This window comes from Hippoglossus hippoglossus, chromosome 10, assembly GCF_009819705.1.
Source record: "Hippoglossus hippoglossus isolate fHipHip1 chromosome 10, fHipHip1.pri, whole genome shotgun sequence".
Lineage (NCBI taxonomy): Eukaryota > Metazoa > Chordata > Actinopteri > Pleuronectiformes > Pleuronectidae > Hippoglossus > Hippoglossus hippoglossus.
In genome coordinates this window covers 7,047,635-7,073,103 of record NC_047160.1, presented here as the reverse complement: position 1 = coordinate 7,073,103, position 25,469 = coordinate 7,047,635, and the positions used below count along the sequence as shown (strand labels likewise).

The following is a 25,469-nucleotide window of genomic DNA, read 5'->3' as shown; positions in this document are numbered from 1 at the left end:
AAACTGCATTATCCTATCAGCCTCCATGGGCGTGCACTTACTGTAGATGGGTCTTTGCCCTGTAGCGTTCCAAAAACTGGGTTATGTGAGGTCGTGTTACACATTCAACCACTAAGATGCACAGGCTGCACGAGGAGTGAGCCCAGAGGACTGTTAGAAGAGATAACGGTGTCACATGGGACGAATACAGCATCAGACAAAAAGTGATAAAAGAGTGGAAGTAATCTGTCATTGCACAGTTCAGAAATTAAAAGGATGATTAGGATTATTTAACCCCCCGCCCATCCATTCATATTATGATCGCTGTTTAACACAGAAAATCTCATCCATCTTTCAATTCAGACATTAAATCAAATGTGAATCAGCCAGTTTGTTGATGGTGTACTGAACCATGTGATGGCATTTAGCTCCCTCTAGTGGTCTATCATCAAGATGTCCTTGCGTTCTGTACAGTGTGAGCGGGATAAAACAATCAACATGCAAATAATTCAGTTTTGAAGTGATTCGTCATCACCACAGTGTATCATCCATGTTTTAGAGTAATCGCAACTGACTGACTTGGTAAGAGCAAATTCACATATCAATGTTTTTTTAAACAATTGTACAGAAACAATCAATTCAGGGATGAGATCAGATTTTGGACACATATCCTACTCTCTGGGTTGTGTCTGTAAAAAGACTGTCATCATAAAAGTTGTTCAAAAAGGCCTGAAAGAACTAAGATTCAAAATGAATCTGGTAGAGTTTGATTTATATTGTTTGTAGTGAATCAAATTCCTATTTTCACGTGTTTTTAGATAACTACTGTATAATCAGAAAGCAAAGGGTATAATTTAAAGCATTAATAGAGTAATGGATTCCGGGATATTTAAAATGCTCTTTTACCATGGAACATAAACATACACATTTTTAAGTCAATGAGTTATGAGTGTAAGGAATTTCTGTTTATTTTCTCAAGAATAAGGCGAGTCAGATTACCTTTACATTCAGTACCTTTTTATATCCCGACACTAAAATTAAAATAATATCCATATAATAAAGTCAGTAAGAGAGAATTATTTTAAAGCAAAACAAGCTTTTGAACAACTAATAAAAAACCTGAAATGCTCTTTCAAAGGACTGAATTGAAATTTCAACCACATTTTTGTCAATATATAAATCTATTTTGAAAAGTTTGCTTGATTTTCATTTCACTGGTATAATTTGGTTGTTTTTTAATGAGATCAACAATATGCAATGCAATATGCAAAAGTGTCCTGTGTCAGTAATCTACATTTAAGTCTCTGTATCCTGCACACTGTGACTCCAACAGTTCTGGTAGTCACAAGCAGGATTATTATACAAGTAGCACTTGTACTCTTTGATTAGTGTTAAAGTGAAAAGCACCTCCTCTCACAGCATTGTGTTCAGAATAAATGGGGAGAGTTGAGCCACTAGAGGGAGTCTTTCGCTGTGGTTTCCTTCACCACTGCTCCAATATACACCGAATGTCCCATTTTACACCATCTGCACCATTTAGTTTGTGAGAAAGCTTCTGAACCGTTTCGACAGCTGAGATGACGATGATTAATTGAGAGCTTGATCTCAGGATGCTGTTGAACTTTCCACAAACCTGCCCTGTGTCAGCTGTCACAACTGCGGGGTGCGTGCGCAGGGTCTCTAACTATCTGTCTGCCTGTCATCCAGAACAGCATGTTGGTGAGAAAAAATAAAAAAAGTAAGAAACAGAAAAGCCCACAACCTGCTGTTGGCAGCTCCATCAATCATGCGCACATTTAGAGCAGCATAAACACTGAACATCAATCTGTTGTTGACAGAGTCCTCATTAGTACATGGATGTTCTGTGTTTCTATGATGAGATGTCTTTTGTACACTGTTGTGAGAGCCAGAGACAAGGGGGTAGAGTGAGGGACCAACAGGGAGGTAACTGCAAAATCAATTTCACACATGACTGCGTTGAGGAGAGGCGAGCGGCGGCAGGCATCTTGATCTGTCCATCAGCACTGGTGTTTCTCACCACAGGGGCAGCATCCTAACTCCTGTTAGACCAAACGGACGACAGTGGCCAACAACCATGTCTCCATGGATGATATGGCTATTAGAGCAGGAAACTGGGCACCTACTACATCACAAGTCCCCACACCCACCTTAGTCACATGACATCTTAGTCAGGTGTACAGTGGAGCTGAGCTCATCCACCGACCTTAACCTGTAACTCCTACAAACGCTCTCCAGTGAATAATGGAGAACCAAACGAAGGCCAAAAGGAAATGCATGCTATTCGTTGAGCCTTATTTTTGTGATTCCTGTGTCAACATTATAATCACAGATACTTCAAGATCCTGATTAATGAGGAAATACTATAGACGGTAAATAAAGATAAAATATATTGGATATGAACGCCAGAGTCTGCGCAGTAGTGATCAGGGGATGGAGCCGCAATATTAAGGTCCTGCCGATATGCATGCTTGACCAATCACGAGTCAACCCTAACCCATCCACTAAAGGCTCATTAATGCTCAATGTTGGATATATATATGGAAACGGAATGAACTTTCTGTCTGTACTATTCATTCATTTTGTTCGATTTTGTGCATGTCGACTGAAAACCTACAGATGTGGATGAAACAGACAGATCGTAGCAGTACCACAGGAGGTCGTGGGGGGCAGTGTAGCCAATATTTTAAGTGAGACAACCATGAGACAACGAGGAAGAAATTTCAACAAGGAGATTAAAGAGGTTATGGCTCCGACAAGCAACTAGACACATGCTGTAGTATCATGTTTCAACTCAATCGAACAATACAAATGTTAAAAAACAAAGGGACTTTAAAACTAGCTGGTGAAGCTGATTACATAAAGCCTCTGTAGACTAGACCATCTCATTTCAGTTAAGCCTTCGCAGTCTACCTGGCCCATGTGGGCTGCGTCCTCCGAAGGATGCAGCTCCTGAATTGAAACACACCTGAAGAGTTTGTTGTTGTCAGAAACTCTCAACTCTGTGCTGCCCTCTTGTGGATCCATTGTATGCCAACGTAAAGGATGTATGGAAGTATTTGTGCAGAGATGATTACATTGTTTGAAACAGACATATCTCTTTTCATATGTAAAGGCAGCATAAATGAGCCTTAAAGGGATAGTTCACCGAAAAATTTAAATTCCCTCATTATCTACTCAGGGGTAAACTTTATTAGAGTAGAATCCAATACAATTGAAGTCAACCGTGACCTCTTCCTCAGACGTAATAAAACGACAAAATATATTGCCTCCATACTGCTCGTGTGGTGTCATCTCAGTGTCCGCAAGCCCCGACATTTAAATTTGACTCTAAACAGCATCATTTACACTGTGTTTTTGGCCTAAATGTCCTCTGATACCGTTCACGTACGCACGGGTACACTCGAACACCACACAAACGCGGGTTGCGCATTTGTGTGCCTTCATCCGCTAGCTTTTCTACTTCCGGTAGTGGACTTTTAGGCTTAAAACTTGGTGTAAATGACCTTGTTTTGAGTCGAATGTCAGGGCTTGCGGACACTTGGATGACACCACATGGGCAGTATGGAGGAATGTTGTGTTTTTTTCTGTGGTTTTATTACGTCTGAAGAATGGATCACTTTGACTCAAACACTGTTTCCTGAGACTCCAGAAGTGTTTTGTGGACTCAAACACTTCACCCACCCCTCCATTGGCATAGTGGTGAGTAGATAATGAATACATTTTCATTTTACGGTGAACTATCCCTTTAAAATGGAGGAGGCAGGATTTATGACCAATACTGCAGCCAGCCACCAGGGGGGATCGCAACACTTTGACTTGACTTATAGGGAGCTGTCATGTCATCCATCTTCATACTTATACAAATAAACTGTGAAGGGGTTCTGACCCTCAAATACCCTCATCTATAGATTCCTGCAGCAAACACTACAGAAGATTTACAGGTATTATATATTTGTCCCATTACTTACCAAAACTGTCACTGCGCCATTCATGTATTTATAGCAAGTTACTGTAACATTGAAAGTGTCACTATGATCAGAGAAAGGACTCAATGTCAATAAATCCCCCACATCACCTCTATCAGTTACAAAACTGAGCAGTAAGAGGAGACAGCAGAGAGGACAATTTAGTGACGACATGTTGTGTCCTATCTGGGTAATGACAACCTTCACATATTCAGAGATTGGATTATCGGGGGGGGGGGGGGGGGGCAAACCAGTACCTTTAGTGTCTTTTTCTTATCTCCAATATGGTCAGGTTTTCTGAACTAGTTTTGTAAGAGTATTAAAACCGCATCGAATTAACTTAGTGGAAAAAAATTAAGAAATGTGACGGACGTATGTGATGCCACATGTTTTGTTGTTACGGAGATTGAGCCAGATGAAGAGGATTTTATAGGATTTTATAGCAAGGTACATATTGTTACTTTCGAGCTGAGAATCGGATGAGACGATTTCATGTCTTTGGACAATAGAAACCTTATTAAATTAGCTTAGCTTAGCATACAGAATGGAAACGGAGGAAAAGGTGCACTAGTTGTGTCCCAATTTCTAGTCCACACCCTTTAGAGAATGAATGCATCATTGTGGTGCGACCAGGCTGTCTCATTTCGCAAGCGCCTTTAAATGTGGATGAAAAAAGCGTCCTTCCAACCCCGAGCAACAAAGGCCCTAACGGGTGGATCCTTCTCAGACCAACCCATCCTGCTGATGATGAATTGTTTTTTGAAAATTGATAGTAGTGGAAAATGATGAGACTAAACTTTTTGAAGAGTATACATGTAGTTTTAGGCTTTAACCCCTCCTAAAGCCAAACTGTTTCATTTCGGGTAGGCCTTCGTGGGCCACATTGTCTGCACGTTCCAAATCGGGACAGAGCTACCCCCATGTGAAACCACCATTTATCCTTTTTACGCTTTTTAAATGTTTCTATATGGATAAAACAAACAAAGTAACTTCAGCTTCTGCTATGCTAACATGCTGCTTTCACTCAGCAGGCTGTAGATATTAGGCTAGATGGGCTGGCAGGTGAATTGTGTTAACTTTGGAAAGAGCCAGGCTAGCTGTTTCCACCTGTTCGGGTCATAATGCTAAGCTAAGCTAACAGACAGCTGACTGCAGACAAGATAGTGGCTTTTCTCATCTAAGTCTCAGCAGGAAAGGAAATCCGGATGTTGAAGTGTTTCTAAAACATGATCTCTACAGAAAGAACAGGGCTATAGAGGCAGTGCTGCGCTCAGACGTTTATTAGGACATGAGATCAGCGAGAACTTGCCATAGCTGCAGTTACTGCAGCAGTAAGTAGGAGGATGATAGCAGAGGACATTTAGGCTAAAAACATGGTGTTAATGACGCTGTTTTCAGTCGAATTTGAATATCGGTGCTTACGGACACTTGACTTTTTTAACGTTTTGAAGAATCGGTCACCAGTTACTTCAATTGTATTGGATTTGGCTGCAACGTTGTTTACCCCTGAAACTCCAAAAGACTCAAACACTTCACCCACCCCTCCATCAGCATAGTGGTGAGTAGATAATGAGTGAATTTTCATTTTTGGGTGAACTATCCCGTTAATCAATTCCATTATTTTAACTCTAGCTGAATAACAGCAGCTTAATGAATGAAATCAGCAGGCTCCTCTACTTAAGACCCCGAACATGATGATGCTCTTTCATGTGCTCAACCTTCAAAATGTGTCTGGTGTGATCAAGCCGCAGTGCAGCTTTGATAATGACTCTGCATCATAGACCTTATGGTGGAATAGATAAGAATTTTCCAGAACATGAAATGAAATGCTGTGAAATAATGTAAGATTTGTTTAAACTGAAGGAATATAGAAACAACTAAAGCAGATTCTTTCTGACATCTGAGGGACTCATTTTAAGAAGGTGGATCACAGCAGATGTCTCCTGCAGAGCTTCCGTAGAACAGTTCAGCCCCAGTCTTTTATTTTACAAACCACAATGTCCCTAAACAAACATTCACTTCACAGTTTATCTGCTGACTGATGGTTTTACTCTCCGTTCCCTCTGTTTGTTCAGGCGATGGCTGTATTTAACCACTCACACAATCTCTGTCTACTATTTGGCTTTTCCATTATGGCAGGAAAGAAGCTTAAATCCTACTGTGACATGAATTAATAACTTGTCTTTACTACTTTCTGCCAGACCAATCCTAAAAAACTCATCTTCAGTATTTCCAGATTATTTAATCCATTTTATATAGAAAGATGCTTTGCAAGTTGGTACTGTACAAGAGAGGCTTTTCCTGGCTGATCGGGTCCAAAGCTCCACTCAGCCTAGACGACTTTAATTCTGACAAACACTCGTCTGTTTCATTTGACTTTGACCGTCATCTGGCCACGATTCAGGAATTAAGAGTCTTCTAGTCTAAACAGAGAGTCCCTGGAAACCTTGAGTCCCTGTGTACTCTTTTTTATCTAAAAAAAAAAAGTAGCATCATCTAGCCTGCTGGCAAAAAGCAACAAGTTATAATAGTGACACTGTAGCACACAGTAATCATTAAATATAAATCCATTTATACTAATAAATGTGTATATTTACACAGCGCTGTTGCAGTTCACTTCAGGATAGTGGCACACACACATCTTGCCAGGTGCAGGGTACAAAAATAGGAAAATGAAAAAAATCCATCCGATGCTTTATCTTGACTGCAGGCCAAAAGGGATCATGAGGCAGTTGAGTCCAATGCAATCCTTTACAGTCACACGTGGCGTGGTGTAATATAAAGAGGACAGTAGCATATTCCGGTGCGCAGGTGCTCTCAGTTGTGTGGAGTCAGATATTTCTAATTTGGTTTGCTTGCTCCCATGCTCGAGGACCTTTAGAAGAAAAATATAAATGTATTCAGAGTTCGTTCTCTAGGATATGGAAGAGCCTGGCGAGCACATGTTGTTTATCTGTTTGGCGAGAACAACAGTTTCCTCTAGTATAATCCTTATACGCTTTCCATTTGGTAAAAGAAACAACCTTCACTCTTGTTTCCAGAGCAAAGTCTAACCACCTGTATCCACCGCTGTGTCCTTTGATAAGTAAACCACCCAGTAGACCATGTTAAATGCCCCAAATGACACCGGGAACAGGATCCGTGCGTACTTGTCAATTTTGCTGGTTCCACCCATACCAGCGGTGGTGGGCTGGGAGCACGGTGTCTGCTTGGGCTCCAGCTTGTTCCCCATCATCTGGATGCGCTCCAGCTTGGGGACCAGCAGATGCTGCAGTGACGTGGAGCTGGTGTTCTGTTTGCACGGGGTCCCCGCCATCACGTCTGGCGTGGAAGCAGCAGCCTGGGGCGTACTTTTCACCAGCTGGGCCGAGGAGGACGCCACGCTGAGCAGGCTCTCAGACTTGGGGCTGGAGCGGGAGAGGGTGGAGGAGCTGCCGTTGGCGCCACTGGCTAAAGGTCGCTGAGGTCTGGCTCTTCCCACTCCCGAAATGCTGGTGGTGGACTGGGCTCTCTGGTGACTGCATGCCTCTAGGTGGGCAATGTAATGCATCCGCTTTCTCAGGTTGCCGTTGGTGTCAGGGTTTAGCTGCGACAAAGAAAGCAACAAATGATATATATGAGGAGAAACGAACCTAAAACACACACAGAAATTCTGCGATTTTGATAACAATCAGAAACTGTGATCACAAGTCCAGCTAACCATCATACAACCCATAGCAGAAACCTAAGCTAAGGGATAGCATATGATTAACTCATAACATTTGGTGGTTGAAAAAAGTTCATGATAATAGCTGCTCTTCAGTAAATTACTTTAATACTTTAATTCACTTCCTTGGAAGGTCTCATTTCCTGAGTTGTGAAGTGGTTTTTGGTGGGTTCATGTGTTTTGGAATCGGAAGGTGGAAAAAAACATGACAGCTGTAAATTGTATTTATGTGTGTAGAGTCCTTAAACAGACGTAAAAACTGTAATAAGCATGTTGATCCAAAAAATGTCTGTCTCAGCTAAAAAGTGGTGTTGGGCGCTTGTGTTGTTGGGCACTTGGGAACTGTACATACATACATTTTATGCTTTGAAAAATAAATATCGGCCGATATCAGCGTCAGTTTCAAAAATCCAGTTTAAGTTCAATTGTAATTTTACGCTGGTGGAATTAACATTGCTTAAAGGGGACATAGCATGCAAATTCCACTTTGTTAGTGCTTCTACACGTTAATGTGGGTATCTGGCATGTCTACCAACCCAAAAACTCTGGGGAAAAAAACACGTTTTGTTATGGTTCCTCTAAGTCAGAAACGTCATGCTTGAATGACTCGATTGAGCTTCCTGGGTTTTGTGTCGTAACAAGGCACTGGAAGTCTCCCTACATGGCGATTCACTCACATGTGGCATTTGTCTGGATCGTTGGGACTGGGAGGCTGCAGCAGTTGCTCGGGCGCGACTGCTCGCTCTCCCATGTGGGTCTCAACTTTTTACATTTAAGAGAAAACAATGTGAGAGTTGTTCTCACCGCGATGTTCACATTCCTGCTGGAAGCACACAGGAGGCGTACTCAGGCAAGGTAATGTGTTCTGAACAGCGGGTCAGGCATCGGGAAACCCCATCATATTGATCTGATTACAGTTCCCCTGACACGGATGGCCTTCATCTGGAAGCAGACGATAGAGTGTGTGCAATACAGATGTCACTTACCGAGGATTTCCCTCATTTCACACAAGCTTAAGACAGAAAGTAAGTAGCGTTGCATCGAGGCGGTAATGCAGTGTAGCGTCAAAGGAGCTTATCCTTTGAGAGTTGATGTTTTCAAGCAGTGAGAGTGTGATGCTGGTACTAAGGCATTTGCAGGAATAATCCACCCCCCTGAAACTGAAAGGATCCAGTGTTATTGTGTCCCATGTGCAGCAGGGGAAGTGTGTGTGTGAGTTGCATTTTGTGTGTGTGTGTGTGTGTGTGTATATGTATGTGTGTGTGTGTGTGTGTGTGTGTATGTTTGTGTGTGTGTGTGTGTGTGTGTGTGTGTGTGTGTGTGTATATGTATGTGTGTGTGTGTGTGTGTGTGTGTATGTTTGTGTGTGTGTGTGTGTGTGTGTGTGTGTGTGTGTGTGTGTGTGTGTGTGTGTGTGTGTGTGTGTGTGCGTGTGCGTGTGCGTGTCGGTGTGTGTTTGTGTGTGTGTGTATGCGTGTGTGTGTATGTGCGTGTGTGTGTGTGCGTGTGTTTGTGTGTGTGTGTATGTGTGTGTGTGTGTAGGTGTGTGTGTCTGTGTGTGTATGTGTGTGTGTGTGTGTGTGTGTGTGTCTGTGTGTGTATGTGTGTGTGTGTGTGTGTGTGTGTGTGTGTGTGTGTGTGTGTGTGTGTGTGTGTGTGTGTGTGTGTGTGTGAGGATTGCGTGGTTTCCTTTTCATCATGGAGGAATTTACAGGCTGAGGAGCAGGAACCATCAGCGCAGCGCGGCCCTCGTGCCGAGCCCTTTAGTGAAGCCAACAGAACCTGCTCTCCAGGAAAAGACTATTCATTTTTCCCCCCAGTGCCAGAGCCTTTCTGAAACCTATACAGATGTACCCGAGCTGTGTTGCCGTGGCAACCTACTAATCCACCGAAGTGCTGTTGTCACTATACTGCATTCAGGCATGATTACGCCACACTGGGATTTGGACTGGAGGGAGCAACTTAAAGTAGTTAGTGTAAAACTGACATATGCATTCCTGGGCTGTGTCAGCTTCAATAATCAGTTAACAGTATAGACCTGGTGTATGAGTTTATCCTTTTAGGAGAACTGAACATAGAAGAAACATACATTTCTCTCTTCACATCAGTCCTGTCTGTGTATTACAGTGTTTATACACCATATAAACAGTCCAACAGTGACACCAACTGTGATTTGTAACATCATTTCTCGATACTAGCTCTAAAATAGCTTCATGGCATAGAAATCAATTCTGATTGACTCTATGAGACAGCTTCCATGGTGACCATGGTCATTTTTGTCAACTGGTGATACAGAAATTATTCAAGTAGAATTTCAACAGAAAAGTTTTGCAGCAAACACCATCGCTGAGAAACACATCTGATTGGCCTCAAACATCTGTGAAGCTGTTTTTAGATCCTGTTTTGGTTTAACATTATTTCTGTCGTCTCTACACCACAGTCAATAAATTAGCTGCTACATTTACAAAAGCTACATTTGTCCAGGCTGGTTTGGGATAACTAGTAGCTAATATTTTAGGAGTCAAGGGGCATATTTCTACGTAATTAAGTAAAATAAATAGCTGCATCCCTTGTTTTGACGGTGACAGTCTCAGTTGCGAAACAATAAATAAATTTAACTAATTAGTGGAAAAGCTGAGAAAAAAACCCAATGATCATATAATAGTGAGTGCGTGTGTCACCACTGGTTTATTAGAACTGACCAACGTTTTTCTGTGTGGAGCCAGGTGAGCCAGCTGTTCAGTCTTATGACATATGTTGAGGATATATCAGGAAAAGTTTGAAGAAAGAACTGACACAATTGAGTTCTATTGGTCTATTGGCACGTCTAAACTTTATCATCTCAGCTTTTATAAGCAGAAGCACAGCTGACAATCCTCAGGCAGCCCCACTCCTGGCTATAAAGGTGTAGGCTAAAGGCCAGATACAGTAAGCACATAATAAGGGACATGCTGTGTAAGTGCTCCTTGAAGTAAAGTGCTATCAGGTTATTTGCCACAGCCACTTTGAGGGAAACAAAAATCACCTGCAGCACTTCCTCGGTGTCCTTGACCTTGACAGGCGTGGTTTGCGGAACCGGGGGACATTTGGCCGGCTTCTTTTTGGCCCGCTCAATCTGCGTTTGGGTGAAGTAGTTTACAGCAGCAAACTCAATTAGGGCAGAGAAGACGAAGGCAAAGCAGACAGCGATGAACCAGTCCATGGCAGTGGCGTATGAGACCTTGGGAAGGGAGTGGCGAGCGCTGATGCTGAGTGTCGTCATGGTCAGGACAGTGGTGATGCCTTTAATTACAAAGACAAAAAGAACAATGTCAGCCATATAAACCTGTTCCTACAAAGTGTGTCATATACAGCCCTATATGCTGGAAGTCCAGAAATTCTAATTTCATTATATCAAATTGTAATATTTCTCATTTAAAAATAAGTCATTTTTGAAAAAGAGGCAGCTATAAATAAAATCTGAATAACATTTTCTTCATGTCATTGCTAAATAAATGGTGTTGCTGATCATTTGCACATTGTTTAATAACCCGTGGACATTACTTTGTTCTCATCAGCATATTTCATTAACTGAATGCAGAGGGATAATGATGAGCCAAATATATTTGGCCCTTTGAAATGGCAGATGAAGAACACATTGTATTTCCGCCTGCATAAACTGATTTGTTATTTTTTCAGTGTTTTGTATCTTTATTTACACAAAAGCTGACATAGAGCAACATTAGTATTCATTTTGAGTTGTGTTCCTGGCTACCTAGGGACTGTATCATCCATAATACTACATTGTCATTTGAAACTTAAGATTTAGCTTTCAAACTACTTCAATCTCTGTCCACACAAGCGTATTGGCTCCATATCAGTTTAAATCCCTGTTCATAATAACACACCTGAAACCGCATGCGACTGCTTAGCTACACTGGGCATGGTGGTGTGAAAGGGAATTGCTCGAATAATATAATATATATATATATATATACATGTATGTATAAGTATCATTATAATTGAGAAATTAATAGTACAACTGCTGTTAACAAAGACAACAGGGTCAACAACGCTTGTAATTGATTATGCATGTTGCCTTCTACACTGGTAGCTGAGGCTAATGCCAGTTGTTCACTTCCGTAAAGGGGCGTGTGTTAAGAACATGACGATTCAGCTAAGGACCATGTCGTGACCAAAAAGAGTCCAATCAGCAAGCGGTGTCTATGCCAGTGTCTATGCATGGTTTCCAAATACCTCCGTTTCTGCCAGACTAAAACGAAGCTTATTTTCAAACTAAAACGGGGCGAGCAGCGTTTCCAAACTTCTCTGTGTTAGCGACTGAAGTTGTAGTAGTAGTAATGTGGTTGCCAGGTGTATCCAAAGCAGAGTTGATGCGTTATCAAATGAAAACTTAGTAGTATGGATGTAGCCTAAGTCCAAGACTTTTTTGTTTTTTGTGCTTTGTTTTGGTCTCCTCCTACTCATTGTTAGAGGCAGGGTTGATAACAGCAACTAGAGTGAATCAAAAACACTAATAACTTACAATATTTAAAACCAATGACAATGAGATGAAAAACAACTCAGTGAATTCATCACTAGGAGCAGCATCTTCTTCTTCATCCATGGTTAATGGTTAGTGCAGTTTTAAATAAGCCCAAAGGTGCAGGAACTGACTGAAAAAGGGCATCTGGAGGATAAAGCTAAGGCTAACCAGGCTAACAAGTGTATAGAGCGCTAGGTTTCATGATAGTACTGCTCCTCCTCTGCTTTTTCCTGCCTCTTTCACTGGGATTCAGGCCAAACTGCTTTACCCAATCAGGTTTAATTCACTCAATAGGATTATTTTGGTGCAAAGAAAAGAGTCTATACAAAATAGATCTAAAGAATGTAGTGAAATGAGTAGATGGTCCATCTTTGGACTGAATGTAATGTTCCGCATTCACTTGTAAGAGGACTACCACGACTAGAACCACAAAAATAAAACAAGACACAGTTTTGACCAGCACACAAGGTCATATTGTGACCAATAACAAAAGGTTAAAGTATAAGCCTGTATCTCATCATTCGTCCTTGCTGTTATCAACCAATAGCAATTATGTAATTTGGAGAAAATCCCCTTTCCGTTGGAGATCTGGAACAATCTGTGCTGCAGAGTCCTTGCCCAACATAAATTCATCCCCTGTGCCCGGACGTGACCGCCATATAATTACCTGTCAATCAAAACCAGTTGGATGACATTGATAGGTGAACTGTGGCTGGAGGCCACAGACTGAGGATATCAACCTCTAATACAAAGCTGTTCTCAACGTAAGCAGAAACTCTCATGGTTGATAAGTGTAATGGAACTCTACATATTCCAATGCTTTTTTTTATGTCTTTTCCTTTTCTTTTCAAGTTTCAGACAAGAACTGGATTTAGATTTTGGGTCTGTCCGTTAAGTACAGAGCTGCATCCAGGAGGCTGGAGTTTTAGCTTAGCTTATAAACTAAATGTGTGTTCACATTCTCAGTTTTTTGAAAGATTTTGAAATCTATCAATATATTTTTTTTGCATAGTTTAAGATTTGAGAAAATACAAATATTCTGTCTTTTCAAGTTTTTGACAAGAAGATGTATAAAAATCTTTTCTCTACATCTCTCTACATAAAGTACAGATGCTAAAATGAGATTAGCTTAGCAAATAAAATGAATATCTAGCTAAATGTTGTTAATTCAATATCTCTTTTTGAAGCAGCTCTAAACTAAAGGAATTTTCCATAAGCCCTGCAGGTTCATTACAGCTCTTAAAAAACTAGAATTGACAATTGACAGTTTTATGGATATTGACAAATCAAGTGGGATCTGTAGTTGATTCAGTGCTCACAAAGTAACTGTTGTGTATTTTTGTTAAAATCTCTGATTTGTGGAATATGAAAATGAAACAGCAGGAAAACGCTTCATCTTTTATTTTTTTTATGTAATAGAAATCCTGAATAAGATGTTACATAAGCTGGCGGAGCAGAGGCAAGTCCAGACGTAACGTCATGACTTCAGCTCTTTATGATGCTATTTTCTTGGAAAAGTCCCTTTGACAACATGACACGGTTTGACCTCAATGTGCTCAGTACATTGTTTCTAAATTAGGAAGCCTACAGGACGTAACTATCCCCTGAAGCAGGAACTGTCATTTATACATACACTATATATGTGTGTGTGTGTGTGTGTGTGTGTGTATGTGTGTGTGAATTTCACAACTATCAACTATTCCATATGCTCATTCATCTCCATCACTGGTGACTAAAGAAGACATTATACTTTGCTCTACATCTGCACATTCAAAAATGCCCCTCCATCTGAAGCCAAGAGGTTCCAACTGTAATCCTTCCTCCTGTTTGTCCTCCTGATAAACTCTAAACATGACACTGTGGCAGAGTCTCCGAGACGAGAAGTCAAAACAGTAAGTGCAGAAAAGAAATGGACAAATCCAAACATGGCTCGCCCTCCTCCCTTCCCACCCCCAACCTCACCCAGCGCAGCCGCACACACACACACACACACACACACACACACACACACACACACACACACACACACACACACACACACACACACACACACACACACTCCCAAATGCAGCAGATAAGAGCAGGAATTACGTCGCCTCAGAGGCTCCACTGAGACAACGGTGGTTGTGCTGCTGTGACGTCTCCGTCACGCTGGGCCCTGATGGCAGGGGCAGGGCAGCTGGACTGTCAGCTACACTGGACACTGCAGGAGAGCAGCGTTCATCCTCTACTGTTTTATTGCATTGCACCGCACAGGTTCACACTTTTTGAACCCACACACCTGGTCACACAGCGGTTTTCTGCACCCACTCAATACACAAACTGTGCAGTCAACAGAAAAGATTCACACCGTGTCAGACGCACGCTGAAAGGAAACAGGTGACATTGCGGGAGGAAACCATTAGGGAGATTGGTTGTTTCGTCACGATTAGTGATTCAGTATGTTGCCACAGTTTGAATAAATGCCAACAACATGCCCATCACATTAAATGAGATTTTTCACAACAACCCAAAAACCCTAATACCGGCTTATAATTGATCTTTGAAGCTTTAGTGAAATACAAAGATAAAATACATAAAACCCCCAACACTATTAAATAAAGAAATGATGGTTATATTCTTTTAGAACAACAAACATGTCCGTGGCATCACATACAGTCGACATGTCTGTTCTGGGAATCATTAATCGCCTCTAACACTGTTTTGTTTTTCTTTCTGTCTCATTGCTCTTGATGACGTTAAATTGCCTCCCGAAAAACCAGGCTCCACAAAACCATTTATTAGAACTGCTCTCAAGATCAAGTATCAGCATCATTATCTGTGAATGACTCTCCATCAACAAAAGTGGAAGAACGTGGTCAACAAACTGCTCAAAGGAGACGTCCCTAAATACTCAAACAACAAAGCAGACCAACACTGGGTAAAGTTTTGTTCTTTTTTTCAATTTTAGGACAGAGAGCCGGTAGAACCAGAGGAGCGATAAAGTAGGTCACAGGCCAAAACTGAAAACAACTGATACTGTAGAAAAGATTGTATAATACAGCATCTGTCGAAATGTGAAAATATAAAAATATGTTTGTTGATGGAACAAAATGTGAGTGAATGTAATGATGTTCAAAAGCAATGTAACAGCTGTAACTCCCTTTAATGGTAATATATTATACGCATAGCATTCTAATAGAATTCAGTAACTGAGAAAAAAGAATACAAACATTATGTGCAATATTACTCTTATGATCATTACTACTTACTGCCACTGTAGTTTAGTGTTAGTTTACTGTCAGATGTAACTTCTTTTATTTAAATTTTTATAGTTTTTTCAGCATTATATTTTAGCTTTAGCTTTTTAAAATATACTACACTTTATATTTCTAATCATTTTCATTTAAAGTTTCTTGACTTAATAGTCTATTGTTTTATTATACTCTACTCTATTGTAAATTATGTTTCTGTAATCTTGGAGTAAGCTGGCACAATCATTTTTTACAGGATTAATAAAGCCTTTATTATCTTATCTTATTAGATTGCATCGCTAATTATGCAGCTGAAATATTGTAATGACCCGGACCGGTCTATCAACTGAACTCACAGACACCAAAGTGCTATTAACCCATCATCAAACTCCTACGAACAGCTAACAGGCCCAGCCATGCGTCAAAGTAATGGAGCGTTGCTGTAATTAGTAACTATTCCCTACACTACTCATAATGGAAAAAAGTAATCAGTGTGGCATGACTGTAATGGGTATTATTTACTGCCCAACAATGCTGCTAACTAGATTTAGTATTTCATAAAAAAAACTGATAATAATAATAAGGAAGAAACAATAATTTTGTCCGAGGCCTCTGTTTAAAATGAATAACGATAATAGACATTTCCAAGGACAATCTTGCTGTTTCACTTTATACCAGAGCAACCTCACCGCTGTGCCTCCTTATAATTATTACTATTTATTATTATTCACTTACCCAATGTTTGGTTTTTAATCTGCTTAGTATTTGTACATCATATCAAGTCAGTTGTGCATACAGCACCTTAACATTTATTTATTATTCTTTCCATGTAAAATGAACGATCTGTAAATACCTAACATGATTCTCCAGGTTTCTTGTCTATAACAACCTCTTTATTCTCTGTCGGGACATCTTTCCCCATCTTACCCTGCATTTATATCTAAACGCTTTCATTACATTTAAACCAATTTCAGAGGTATACTTATAAAATCTGGAGAAGATTTTATATAATTCACCATTTAAAACTATTTTTGTCGACCCAAATTTCTTGCTTCAGGCATATTTGCCTGGGAGATGCTCAAAATGATTTTTTACACATTTCACACCAGTTCTTAAACTAATAAAAGTGAATTTGTATTTCATGATTTTTTAAATAAAAAAACAGCTATTGTATTTAACATAATCAGCGCACACTGTAGCATGGCGTTGTTGTGCAGAGTGGACACACACTCCAGCTCTGTTCTGTTTGCATGGAGGCATCATATAAGTAAACAGAGAGGAGGAGTGGGGCTGTGCAGGATCACGATACATACCGAAGACTGTGCGTGCCGGGACTGATTCTTTATTTATCCAGAAGGACACTTGGGAGAGGATTACTGTCATTATGCAGGGGATATACGTCTGAATCATGAAGTAGCCCATTTTGCGTTTCAAGTGGAAGTAGACCGTCATCACCACATATTCACCTGGAGGATGAGGAGAAATGAATTAGTTTGATTAGTAACAAAGAGTTGAAAGTCGCAGTCTGACAGATATTCAGTGAACACGTCTTCAGACAGACGTCACTTTTCACTTTATTTCTTCGTTTTTTCATACTCGTCTACATTTTAGAAACCCCCCCCATCCATTTTCACCCAAAATGGACAGATGCCACCTGTTCCCACTCTCTGCTGCCAAAATCTTTTTTCGTATCCTCCAGTATTTATGTGAACTAGAAGGCCGTCTGGAATACTTCCACATGTGATGTTAACAGCGTTTGATGTCACGAGGCTGTCGGCGCTCTCATGTCTGCAAGAGTCAAAGCTCCAAACCCCTCCAGTATCTACCGCCTGAGCTGCGTCTGTACAACTGGTGCAGGACCTGTTCCAAACCTGCCTGTTCGGGCTGTTTGCTTGACCTGTGGTTGAGCTGGTTGCAGCTTTCTCTCTGAAACTGTCAAAGTGACCTGCAGTAATTGAGCCACATCAAGTAAAGACCGGCTGTGGGGCCACAGAACCCTGAAGCTCCGCTGCACCGCTGCTGCACAAACACATGTTCACCTGTTTAATTCAGAGTCTGGTGAAGCTTATCACATATCAAAGCCCACCAAATTTAAAACCGCTCTTCCTTGGGCCCCTTAACAATACATATGACACTTGTGAAGCCAACAACCACACACAACAGACAGACAAAGATTTCCAGAATTAGGAGATTGATACTTTTCCTGTTGTCCAGTCAGATATCACAATGTAGAGTTGGCAAATACCAGGTTTGACCAGATTTCATATTTTGTGTTAGTGTGACGTAAACAACTAATCTCATCACATCATTTCTGCAGCCATTTTACTTGGAAGCGTTTCTCAGCTGATAACTCAAAATGGTGACAGGACGAGCAAGTCTCACCGGTGATGGATTTGATGGTTTCACTGGAGACCGTCTGTCCGATGAGATCATACTGAACGAGGCTGGAGGACTCGGGGGGCACCTCCACCGAATGCTGAGGCCCTTTGGTCCAAGTATAGATCACTTCCGTTTTGGGATAGGCATCTGTGGGCAGACAGCAAAGACACACCAGTGTGAGTCATTTACAGTCATAATGTGAACCTGCGTATGTTGTTGCATAAGTGTGTGCATGCATGTACTGTATGGTGTTGTCAGTCAGTCCATTCACATACGTTTATACACTTTATAGGGGTTCATGGAAAACTCATTCTGCCTCTTGCCACCGTGCTCCTTTCAATTCTTTCAGTTCACATGTTGTTACCTCCATCAGGGAGCAATCGATTTCCATGATATTTTGTGGAGGGGTGGGCCATGACCCCAAGAAGAACCCATTCAATTTTGGTGTGGATCCAGATCAAGGAGGGAATCTAGGATTTTTTATCATTGTGAGACAGGTAATTTTTCACTGAATCTCAGAATAATTCATGGATCTTGATGAAAAAATCAGGCGTGTTTAGAGGACTGATATTTATGAGTGTGTGTAGTTTGGTGAAGATCTAAATAAAAATCTGGTTCTGGTGAATTGGCTTTGGTTTCATGAAGGGACTGTGGGGCCTTGACGGTACGAACTCTACTGGGTGAAATTCTAATTTAAATTGTGATGTCAATGGTTGTATCACTGAAACATTTAACCTTCTGCCCTTTATTTAAATAAAATATGGGTCAGATCCTGAAAAAATGAAATGTACACACTAACTAACTCTAACAATGCTGTTAGCTTTTAAGAAAGACTCATGTCGAGTCAACTTGAAAAAGGTCCCCCACTGTGGGAGTAATAAAGCCAAGGATTATCTTATCTTATCTAATCTTATGGATTCAAATGCAAACATGCAACAAGCAGCTACAATCACAATTCAAATTTAACAATGGGTCACATGACTACTTGTATCTAAAAGGTGTGACTCAGGTGTAACAAACTGTTGGGAAGTTATCACCTGACAGCTCCTCCTCTTCAAGGAGTGTTTTATTGTTTAGCTCAATGTTTTGGTTTCACAACAACTTCACTGTTATAATTTAGTCTCAACACTTGGAGTTATTTCCAGAATCAGTTAATAGACAGTGACAGGATCATCAGTAAAAACAACTGCCTGCTGCTGCAGTAACTGGGGTTAATGGGAGCAGTGAAAACAATGAGTTAAAAGACACTGAAACCCTCCACAGAGCCGAAGTGGAACAGCAGAGTCAGGAAATTATTTTTTGTGGGGTTTCCACTACGAGTGACACTTGTTAAAATATAGATATTGATTGTTGCAGCTTTAAGTTTGATCAAGTAAGGTTACGAACCAATATGCTGACTGTGATATTTAGTTTGGAGGATTGTAAACCCAAATTATTCCTGCTCATTGTTTCTCAAAGAATTGTGTTCCTGGCAGTGGAAAGAGCTTCGGACGCAACATCGCAGGATAATAGAACTCTCTAATTAATTTTTAAGGCTATCAGCTCTTTAAGGCAGTTTGACCCATCACCTCCATTCAAACGCAAGGAAACTCTGCAGTAATGAATTTACTATTCTGCGAAGAAAATAAGATTACAGTGCAGGTTTCTCCAGACTTTATTGTAGTTGACTGCCAAGGAGGGTTTTTCATCATATAACCCTGAACTGGCACTGACGGCTTTATATCTTTGCTTCTATATATTTGCTGATTTAAAAAAAGACAACTTCCAATCCACTCTTTCTAATCCCATTCTTGTTTAGCTCCAAATCGATGCAACGTGATGGAGCTAAAGTTCATTGTGGTATTTTTCCAACTCATGCATTATGTCTGATAGGATAGTTATTGTACACATTATATTCTGGGGTTATTTTTGATTAAATGATATATTTCAGAAGGAATAATTGCACAGCCTTTTTGTGCATATGCTAAATTAAGCACTTTTAAGTACATCATTGTGTCATTGTCATTTAGAATGAATTAGTGTTTCATTTATATATTTTCATGTGTAGCCATTATGTTACTGCTGCATTTTCCCTCGTCAGGGAATTAATTGATTCCTACCTGCCATTGTTTTATGTAGAACAGGGTGTTACATGGTGGAGTAGCCTCATTCTGGAGAAGCTGAGAGGCCTGTGTGAATTCCCAGAGTTATGTACTGTTTTGCTGGTGTGTTGGTGTTCATTAAATGGAGACAGGAGTATATTAAAACCCTTTGTTTTAAAGAGAAGTTGAAGCCCACAGCCCAGAAGGATTGGAGCACGCTACCAACCCAGAAAAGAGAGTTATAGTACTTTGCTGTTCTGGTTGGGCTGACCAGTCTGTGGGCCCACGACAAAATGCCAGTCGTCTTAGCCTACCACTCCCTATGGGACTCCACTTCGGCTGGATACCAACTGTGCTGCCAAAATGAAATGACTGTGGTGTGTCATGGAGTGGAAATGCAGTGCCTGCGCAGTCTAGAGTCCAGATGGAGAAACAGAGAAGGAGATGGAGAGAGAGAGAGAGAGAGAGAGAGAGAGAGAGAGAGAGAGAGAGAGAGAGAGAGAGAGAGAGAGAGAGAGAGGAAGAAGAGTGATGGAGTTGGGAAAACTGAAGACAGGGCAGACTGAGAGAAAATTAGCAGGCACACACACAGACATACACACAAACACCAGCTATGGAAAATAGCTGCATAGGTCTGTGCTATCCTGAGGCAGAGGAAGGGATTCTGACCTTTCCTTCGCTTCAGGCCACATCAGATCCATGTTCGCTTCCTCCTGACTGGAGGCTAAAGCTGCAGCAGAGCAGGATGGTGAAAGGAGGAGTGTGAGGAGGGGGAGAAGGATGACAATAACTGAGAGATGTGAATTTGTCCTCTGCAATGTCACTGACGGAAGATTGGGCGGGTGTGAAGGCAGACTCGTTGTCTTTTCCCTTCCTCTCTCCTGCAGATGTAATCTTTAAATCGCTGCTCGACTCTGATAAGACGGAGCCACATTATGTGAGAAACTCCTTTATTTGAGATAAGTCATTTCTGCTGACCAGTAGGCCCTCTCGAAACACTGGTGCTGAGTGAGGGCTTCATTGTTCACAATGAAGAATGAAATACTTCATTATTTAGTATTAGCATTCAGTTGATTTGTGTCTGATGAAGTGCTCAGTTCTTTAGCTGATCCTGTTATACAGAATCCAGTTCAGCTCCAAGCAGAGGACAGTCATGTGACTGAGCTTTAGTAGTTACATTTTAACTTTTATAATGTCAGGACAAATATTTGATATGTGAGAGACAGTTTTTTTCCCCCTCTCTATTTAAGGGGTCTTTCAGTTTGAGAGCAGGATGTTGATTTCACGTATGATTTCCAAATGCTCTCAGGGCAGGACAATTTAATTAATCAATACTACAACTGGCATTCGAATGGTTGGGAAAGTTTGACAGATTTGTTTCACAAAAAAAAAAATTCAAGAGCAGAGAAGAAATCCGTGAACAAACTTTTCACACAGAAGCAGCATGAGCACGAGGTGAAGAGCTGAAGCTGGAGGGCAGAAAATCTAAGCACAAGCAGCGTATATTTAAGTGTGAGCGCAGGGTTTTAAGAGAGATTTACAATATCTGAATGTGAAATCAGTAAATCATCCTCTCAAACTGAAAAACAGAGGAAAAGATTATAAGACACTTGCTCACCTTCCGACATTTATAAATAAAAAACGTAGCTTTTGTAAATATTAATATATTTTTCAAACATAAATCAAGAAACCTTTGCAACTAAAACAGACTTGGACAAATGGTATTTGCTTCCAGCTGTTTTGGGATATATTTTATATAAGAAATTGATATATATAGTATGAGATTGATCATTTTTATTTTATCATTGCTCCCTCTCACCAAAATTTGTCACTAAATGGATAACAGCTTCAACCTAACTTTAACTTTTGAAAACAAAACCATATGAATCCTGGTGAACTTACACAAAGTGGAGACTCTTCTGAAACGTTGTTACTCGTAGTGCATTACTTGCTTTTTGTTTGAATTGTAGTAGTAGCAGGTGAAACCCCCCCCGGGGGGCTCATAGACTCATGTGATGTTAAGTGGGGAGGCAGACACAAGGGTGTTTGTTTGTTTACGTCTATTTAGTAGTAATGCAAAGGAAACACTGACTGTAGCGTCTTTGAAAAGTACACACACACACACACACACACACACACACACACACACACACACACACACACACACACAACCCCTACTCTACCTAAACCAAACCTTAAAACATGTCTTCATCTTGAACTATGATGATTTACATTATGATGACTTGCTTTCTGTCCCCATAAGAAAGACAAGTCCCCATAATGTGACTGTGTAAATTAATAATACCCGGACCACACACACGAACACACACACACACAAACTTACAACTTCCAAACTTGAGCGGGCATGCGTGTCCGTCCATGGGGAAGTCCACGAGCTTCATGGGACACTCGGCATTGATCGTCAACCTGTTTCAGAAACAACATCAATCACACACACACACACATTCATCAATGGTTTCTGTGAGACAGGTAGTTACCGTCCAATCAACACTATTTCATGTTGGTTTCACTTCATACCACTTCTAATGAAAATGAAACTTGTGATGACATTTCATAGAGAACTAAACAGCTAGTATGCACTTCGTCAAACTAATATCTGAGAGAAATGTATATCTTAGTGTGTAACAGTAGTTTATTGATACTTAAAAGGTTAGTGTTTTACTTTTTCCAGACCATTTTCACTAAAAAGGCAAAGGATCAGTTAATTGAGTGCTTTAATTGGATTTAAGGTTTAGTTTGACTGCCTCTGCACTGCACTGCCTCCGCACTGTTTACACAGCCAGCCTGGCTTGGATTTCACAGGAAATCTGCCTGGCTGCTTTAAATTAAACAAAGTCTGTATTTCTCCTCTCATATTCTTTTAATGAGCACAAACGTAAATGTAGAACACAAGTTTGTAAAGAGTCCGTTTTTCCATCAGGAATTAGCATATTGTGATCAAAGAGACGAAAATAGACACATATTTTATGACCCAAATTATGTGATTATGGTCAGACTAAGGATTGGGCTTTAAATATCACCTATCAATTGATTGAGTGATGTAAATAAGGTGGTGGAGTTAGGTATTCTTTAGTACCTCATGGTGTAGAGGATGGTGCCATTCTTCATGATGCGGAAGAGCTTGTTGGGAGCCGTCATGTTGTGAGCCACGGACTTCTTGCCGTTCCTGAAGAACGTGTCTGGTGTCCACACCTTGGTCACCATCAGGTTGTTGAGCCTTAAAATCTCAATCGGGCCCTCATACATCAACCTCCGGTCGACCCACGTCTGACGGAAGAATACGTCCATTGTGTACTCCTAAACGAGGAACATTGACCAAACCAAGGGAAAGCATTTAAGGTAGGTAGGTTGGTGTAGTGATACTGGTTTATGAGTTTTGGCATTCATCTTGAAGGAGGTCTACTTAGAAAAACAAATGCTTTTCCACTGAAATAGATTATGGAAAGTGTTTTCTTCCCCAGCAACGGCATGAAAGTCCCCATCATTAAAGTTCAGCTGATCTCTATCTTCTCCAATAAACACATTTAGGTGCATGTAAGTATAATGACCACTTTAAACATGAACCTAGGACAAGGTGGTAGGATGATAAGTTTCCCACCACCAACAGATATGAGGGATCACCAGCGGATGTTAGAAACATTTCATCAGCTGTGGTTCAGCTTTTTAATCACAAGACAGCCTCTGCTAGGGCACCACAGGCTGATCAGACATGGATGTTGTGTCCCTAACAACTTGGGGCCCAGTTGGGGTCTTTCCTCCGGATACCAACACATAAATGGACATTTGTTTAATTACATTAAGAGTGGGATATACTTACCATTTCAACATCCGAAACAGGCCCAAAACTTGTCACATAAATATCTGTCTTGACTTCAGTCACAGGACCTAGTGAATAAAAAAGTAAAAACGACAACAAATGCCCCATTTAATAGCTGTTTCCTGTTTTAAAGCCTTTCGTGCCACAGTCCAGTCATAGAAAGAAACCATTTTTATTCACACTTGAGTATAAACAGTTTATAGGCCTACAACCCATCAGGGTCAAACCCAAAAGACATGCAATAGCTTATCTCATCCAAAGACGTATATAGTGCCTCTGCAAAATGGAAGTGGAATAAATGCTTAAAAGATGTAAATACATAATCCTGTTTGATTTTCTTTTTTCCTCCCTCTCATTTAATGAATGTCGAGGCAGACATGCGGGGATAAGCAAGGCTACAGTCAGTGAGCCTGGATATATGTGCGCATTTCTGTTAACAGGCTGCTTTACTCAGTCAAAGCAGCAACTGTTAGAATAATGCTGCTGCTGCTGCTTAACGTGTCGTGGCTGCAGACATGATGTAAGAAAGCCAAATCCGCACTTTTAGCACTTGAACTGTGCATTAAGCGTTTGTCCCGCAACATAACATATACACATGTTTATATAACTGCATTCATTTAAAACGTGCGAGCTTAGAGGCCCCCCTCTCTCCAGAAGGCAAAAACTGCCGGGCTTACAGCCTGCAGGATCAAGTCTGAAACATGGTTTAACATCAGCTTCAACTTGACCACAAAGCAACATGTTACATGGTGCATGATGCAAGTCACTCCCACACAGAGAGGTGAAGATACACCATGAATATCTTATTATACTGTTACTGTAACTCAATTTGATTCATATAGCACCAAATCACAACATTATCTCAAGGTACTTCACATAGAAACAATATTATAGAGAAACCCAAATGTTCAAACACGTTGGTGACTGTGGAGAGAAGAAAACTTTATTTTAACTTGAATAAACCTCTAGCAGAACCAGACTCAATGTGGGCGGCCATCTGCCTCGACCGGTTGGTGTGAGGGGAGAGAGAAATGAGGGATAGAGGAGAGAAGGGTGGGGGTGGGGGGGGGGGACTTTTTACAATTTTATTATTATTATTACTGTCAATAGTTAAAGGGAGGATTTGTTGATCACAACTGGAGGTCTAAAGAGAGTAAAGTCGTTTTAACTTCATACAGCACTAAGGTGAAAATGAAGTTGTGTTCCTGTTTAGGGCTGCCCTATTACATTTAACGTTTTTAACATCATATGGCATAAAAGAGTTCATTAATAAGTGGTTCTATCCTTTATTTAAGCCTAATGTTCTGGGTGTTTCCAATGGCTCTTTTTTTTCTTTTTTTTTTATACTTTTACTTTTTCATACCTCCAAACCCAGGTCGAAGCCTGTTGTCGTATCCGTCCAGAAGTCGGTCTAAAATGCGCGTAAAATTCTCCGGATAGATCCTCTCATCCTTCTTGGTCTGACCAGAGCCTTTCTTTACACTAGATTTAAAAAAAAGAAAAAACTATTCAGGATACCAGAACAAGAAAAAGGTGCTAAAAAGGAAAAGGAGAAAAGCAAATGAATCCGTCCGAGCAGGAGGTTTCAGCACCACGGACAGAGACACTGCGCACGGGGGCACTCACCAAGTCGCCAAACAGAAAAAGTAGAAGAGGGTCCGAATAAAAGCGGGACGCGTCGCTGCTGTCACCATCTCCTTCTTCTTGGCAGACACCATGTTTGCATGCCATACTTCAAGCCT

General features: G+C 40.8%; 1 protein-coding gene across 1 annotated transcript in view; it reads right to left on the bottom strand.

Annotated features, from left to right (window-relative positions):
- Window positions 1–5,300: 5,300 nt before the first annotated feature.
- Window positions 5,301–25,469, bottom strand: part of gabra4 (gamma-aminobutyric acid type A receptor subunit alpha4) — a 20,484-nt gene continuing 315 nt past the window's right edge. Inside the window, exons 1-9 of the mRNA XM_034598582.1 lie at window positions 25,354–25,469; window positions 25,091–25,209; window positions 23,728–23,795; window positions 22,987–23,207; window positions 22,234–22,316; window positions 17,812–17,955; window positions 16,743–16,895; window positions 10,697–10,953; window positions 5,301–7,551 (exon numbers count right to left, since the gene is read on the bottom strand). The exon at window positions 25,354–25,469 is cut by the window's right edge and continues 315 nt beyond it. Of these exons, the coding sequence (XP_034454473.1) occupies window positions 7,015–7,551; window positions 10,697–10,953; window positions 16,743–16,895; window positions 17,812–17,955; window positions 22,234–22,316; window positions 22,987–23,207; window positions 23,728–23,795; window positions 25,091–25,209; window positions 25,354–25,445 (1,674 nt within the window). The 5' untranslated portion in view covers window positions 25,446–25,469 and the 3' untranslated portion in view covers window positions 5,301–7,014. The remainder of the gene's footprint in view (window positions 7,552–10,696; window positions 10,954–16,742; window positions 16,896–17,811; window positions 17,956–22,233; window positions 22,317–22,986; window positions 23,208–23,727; window positions 23,796–25,090; window positions 25,210–25,353) is intronic.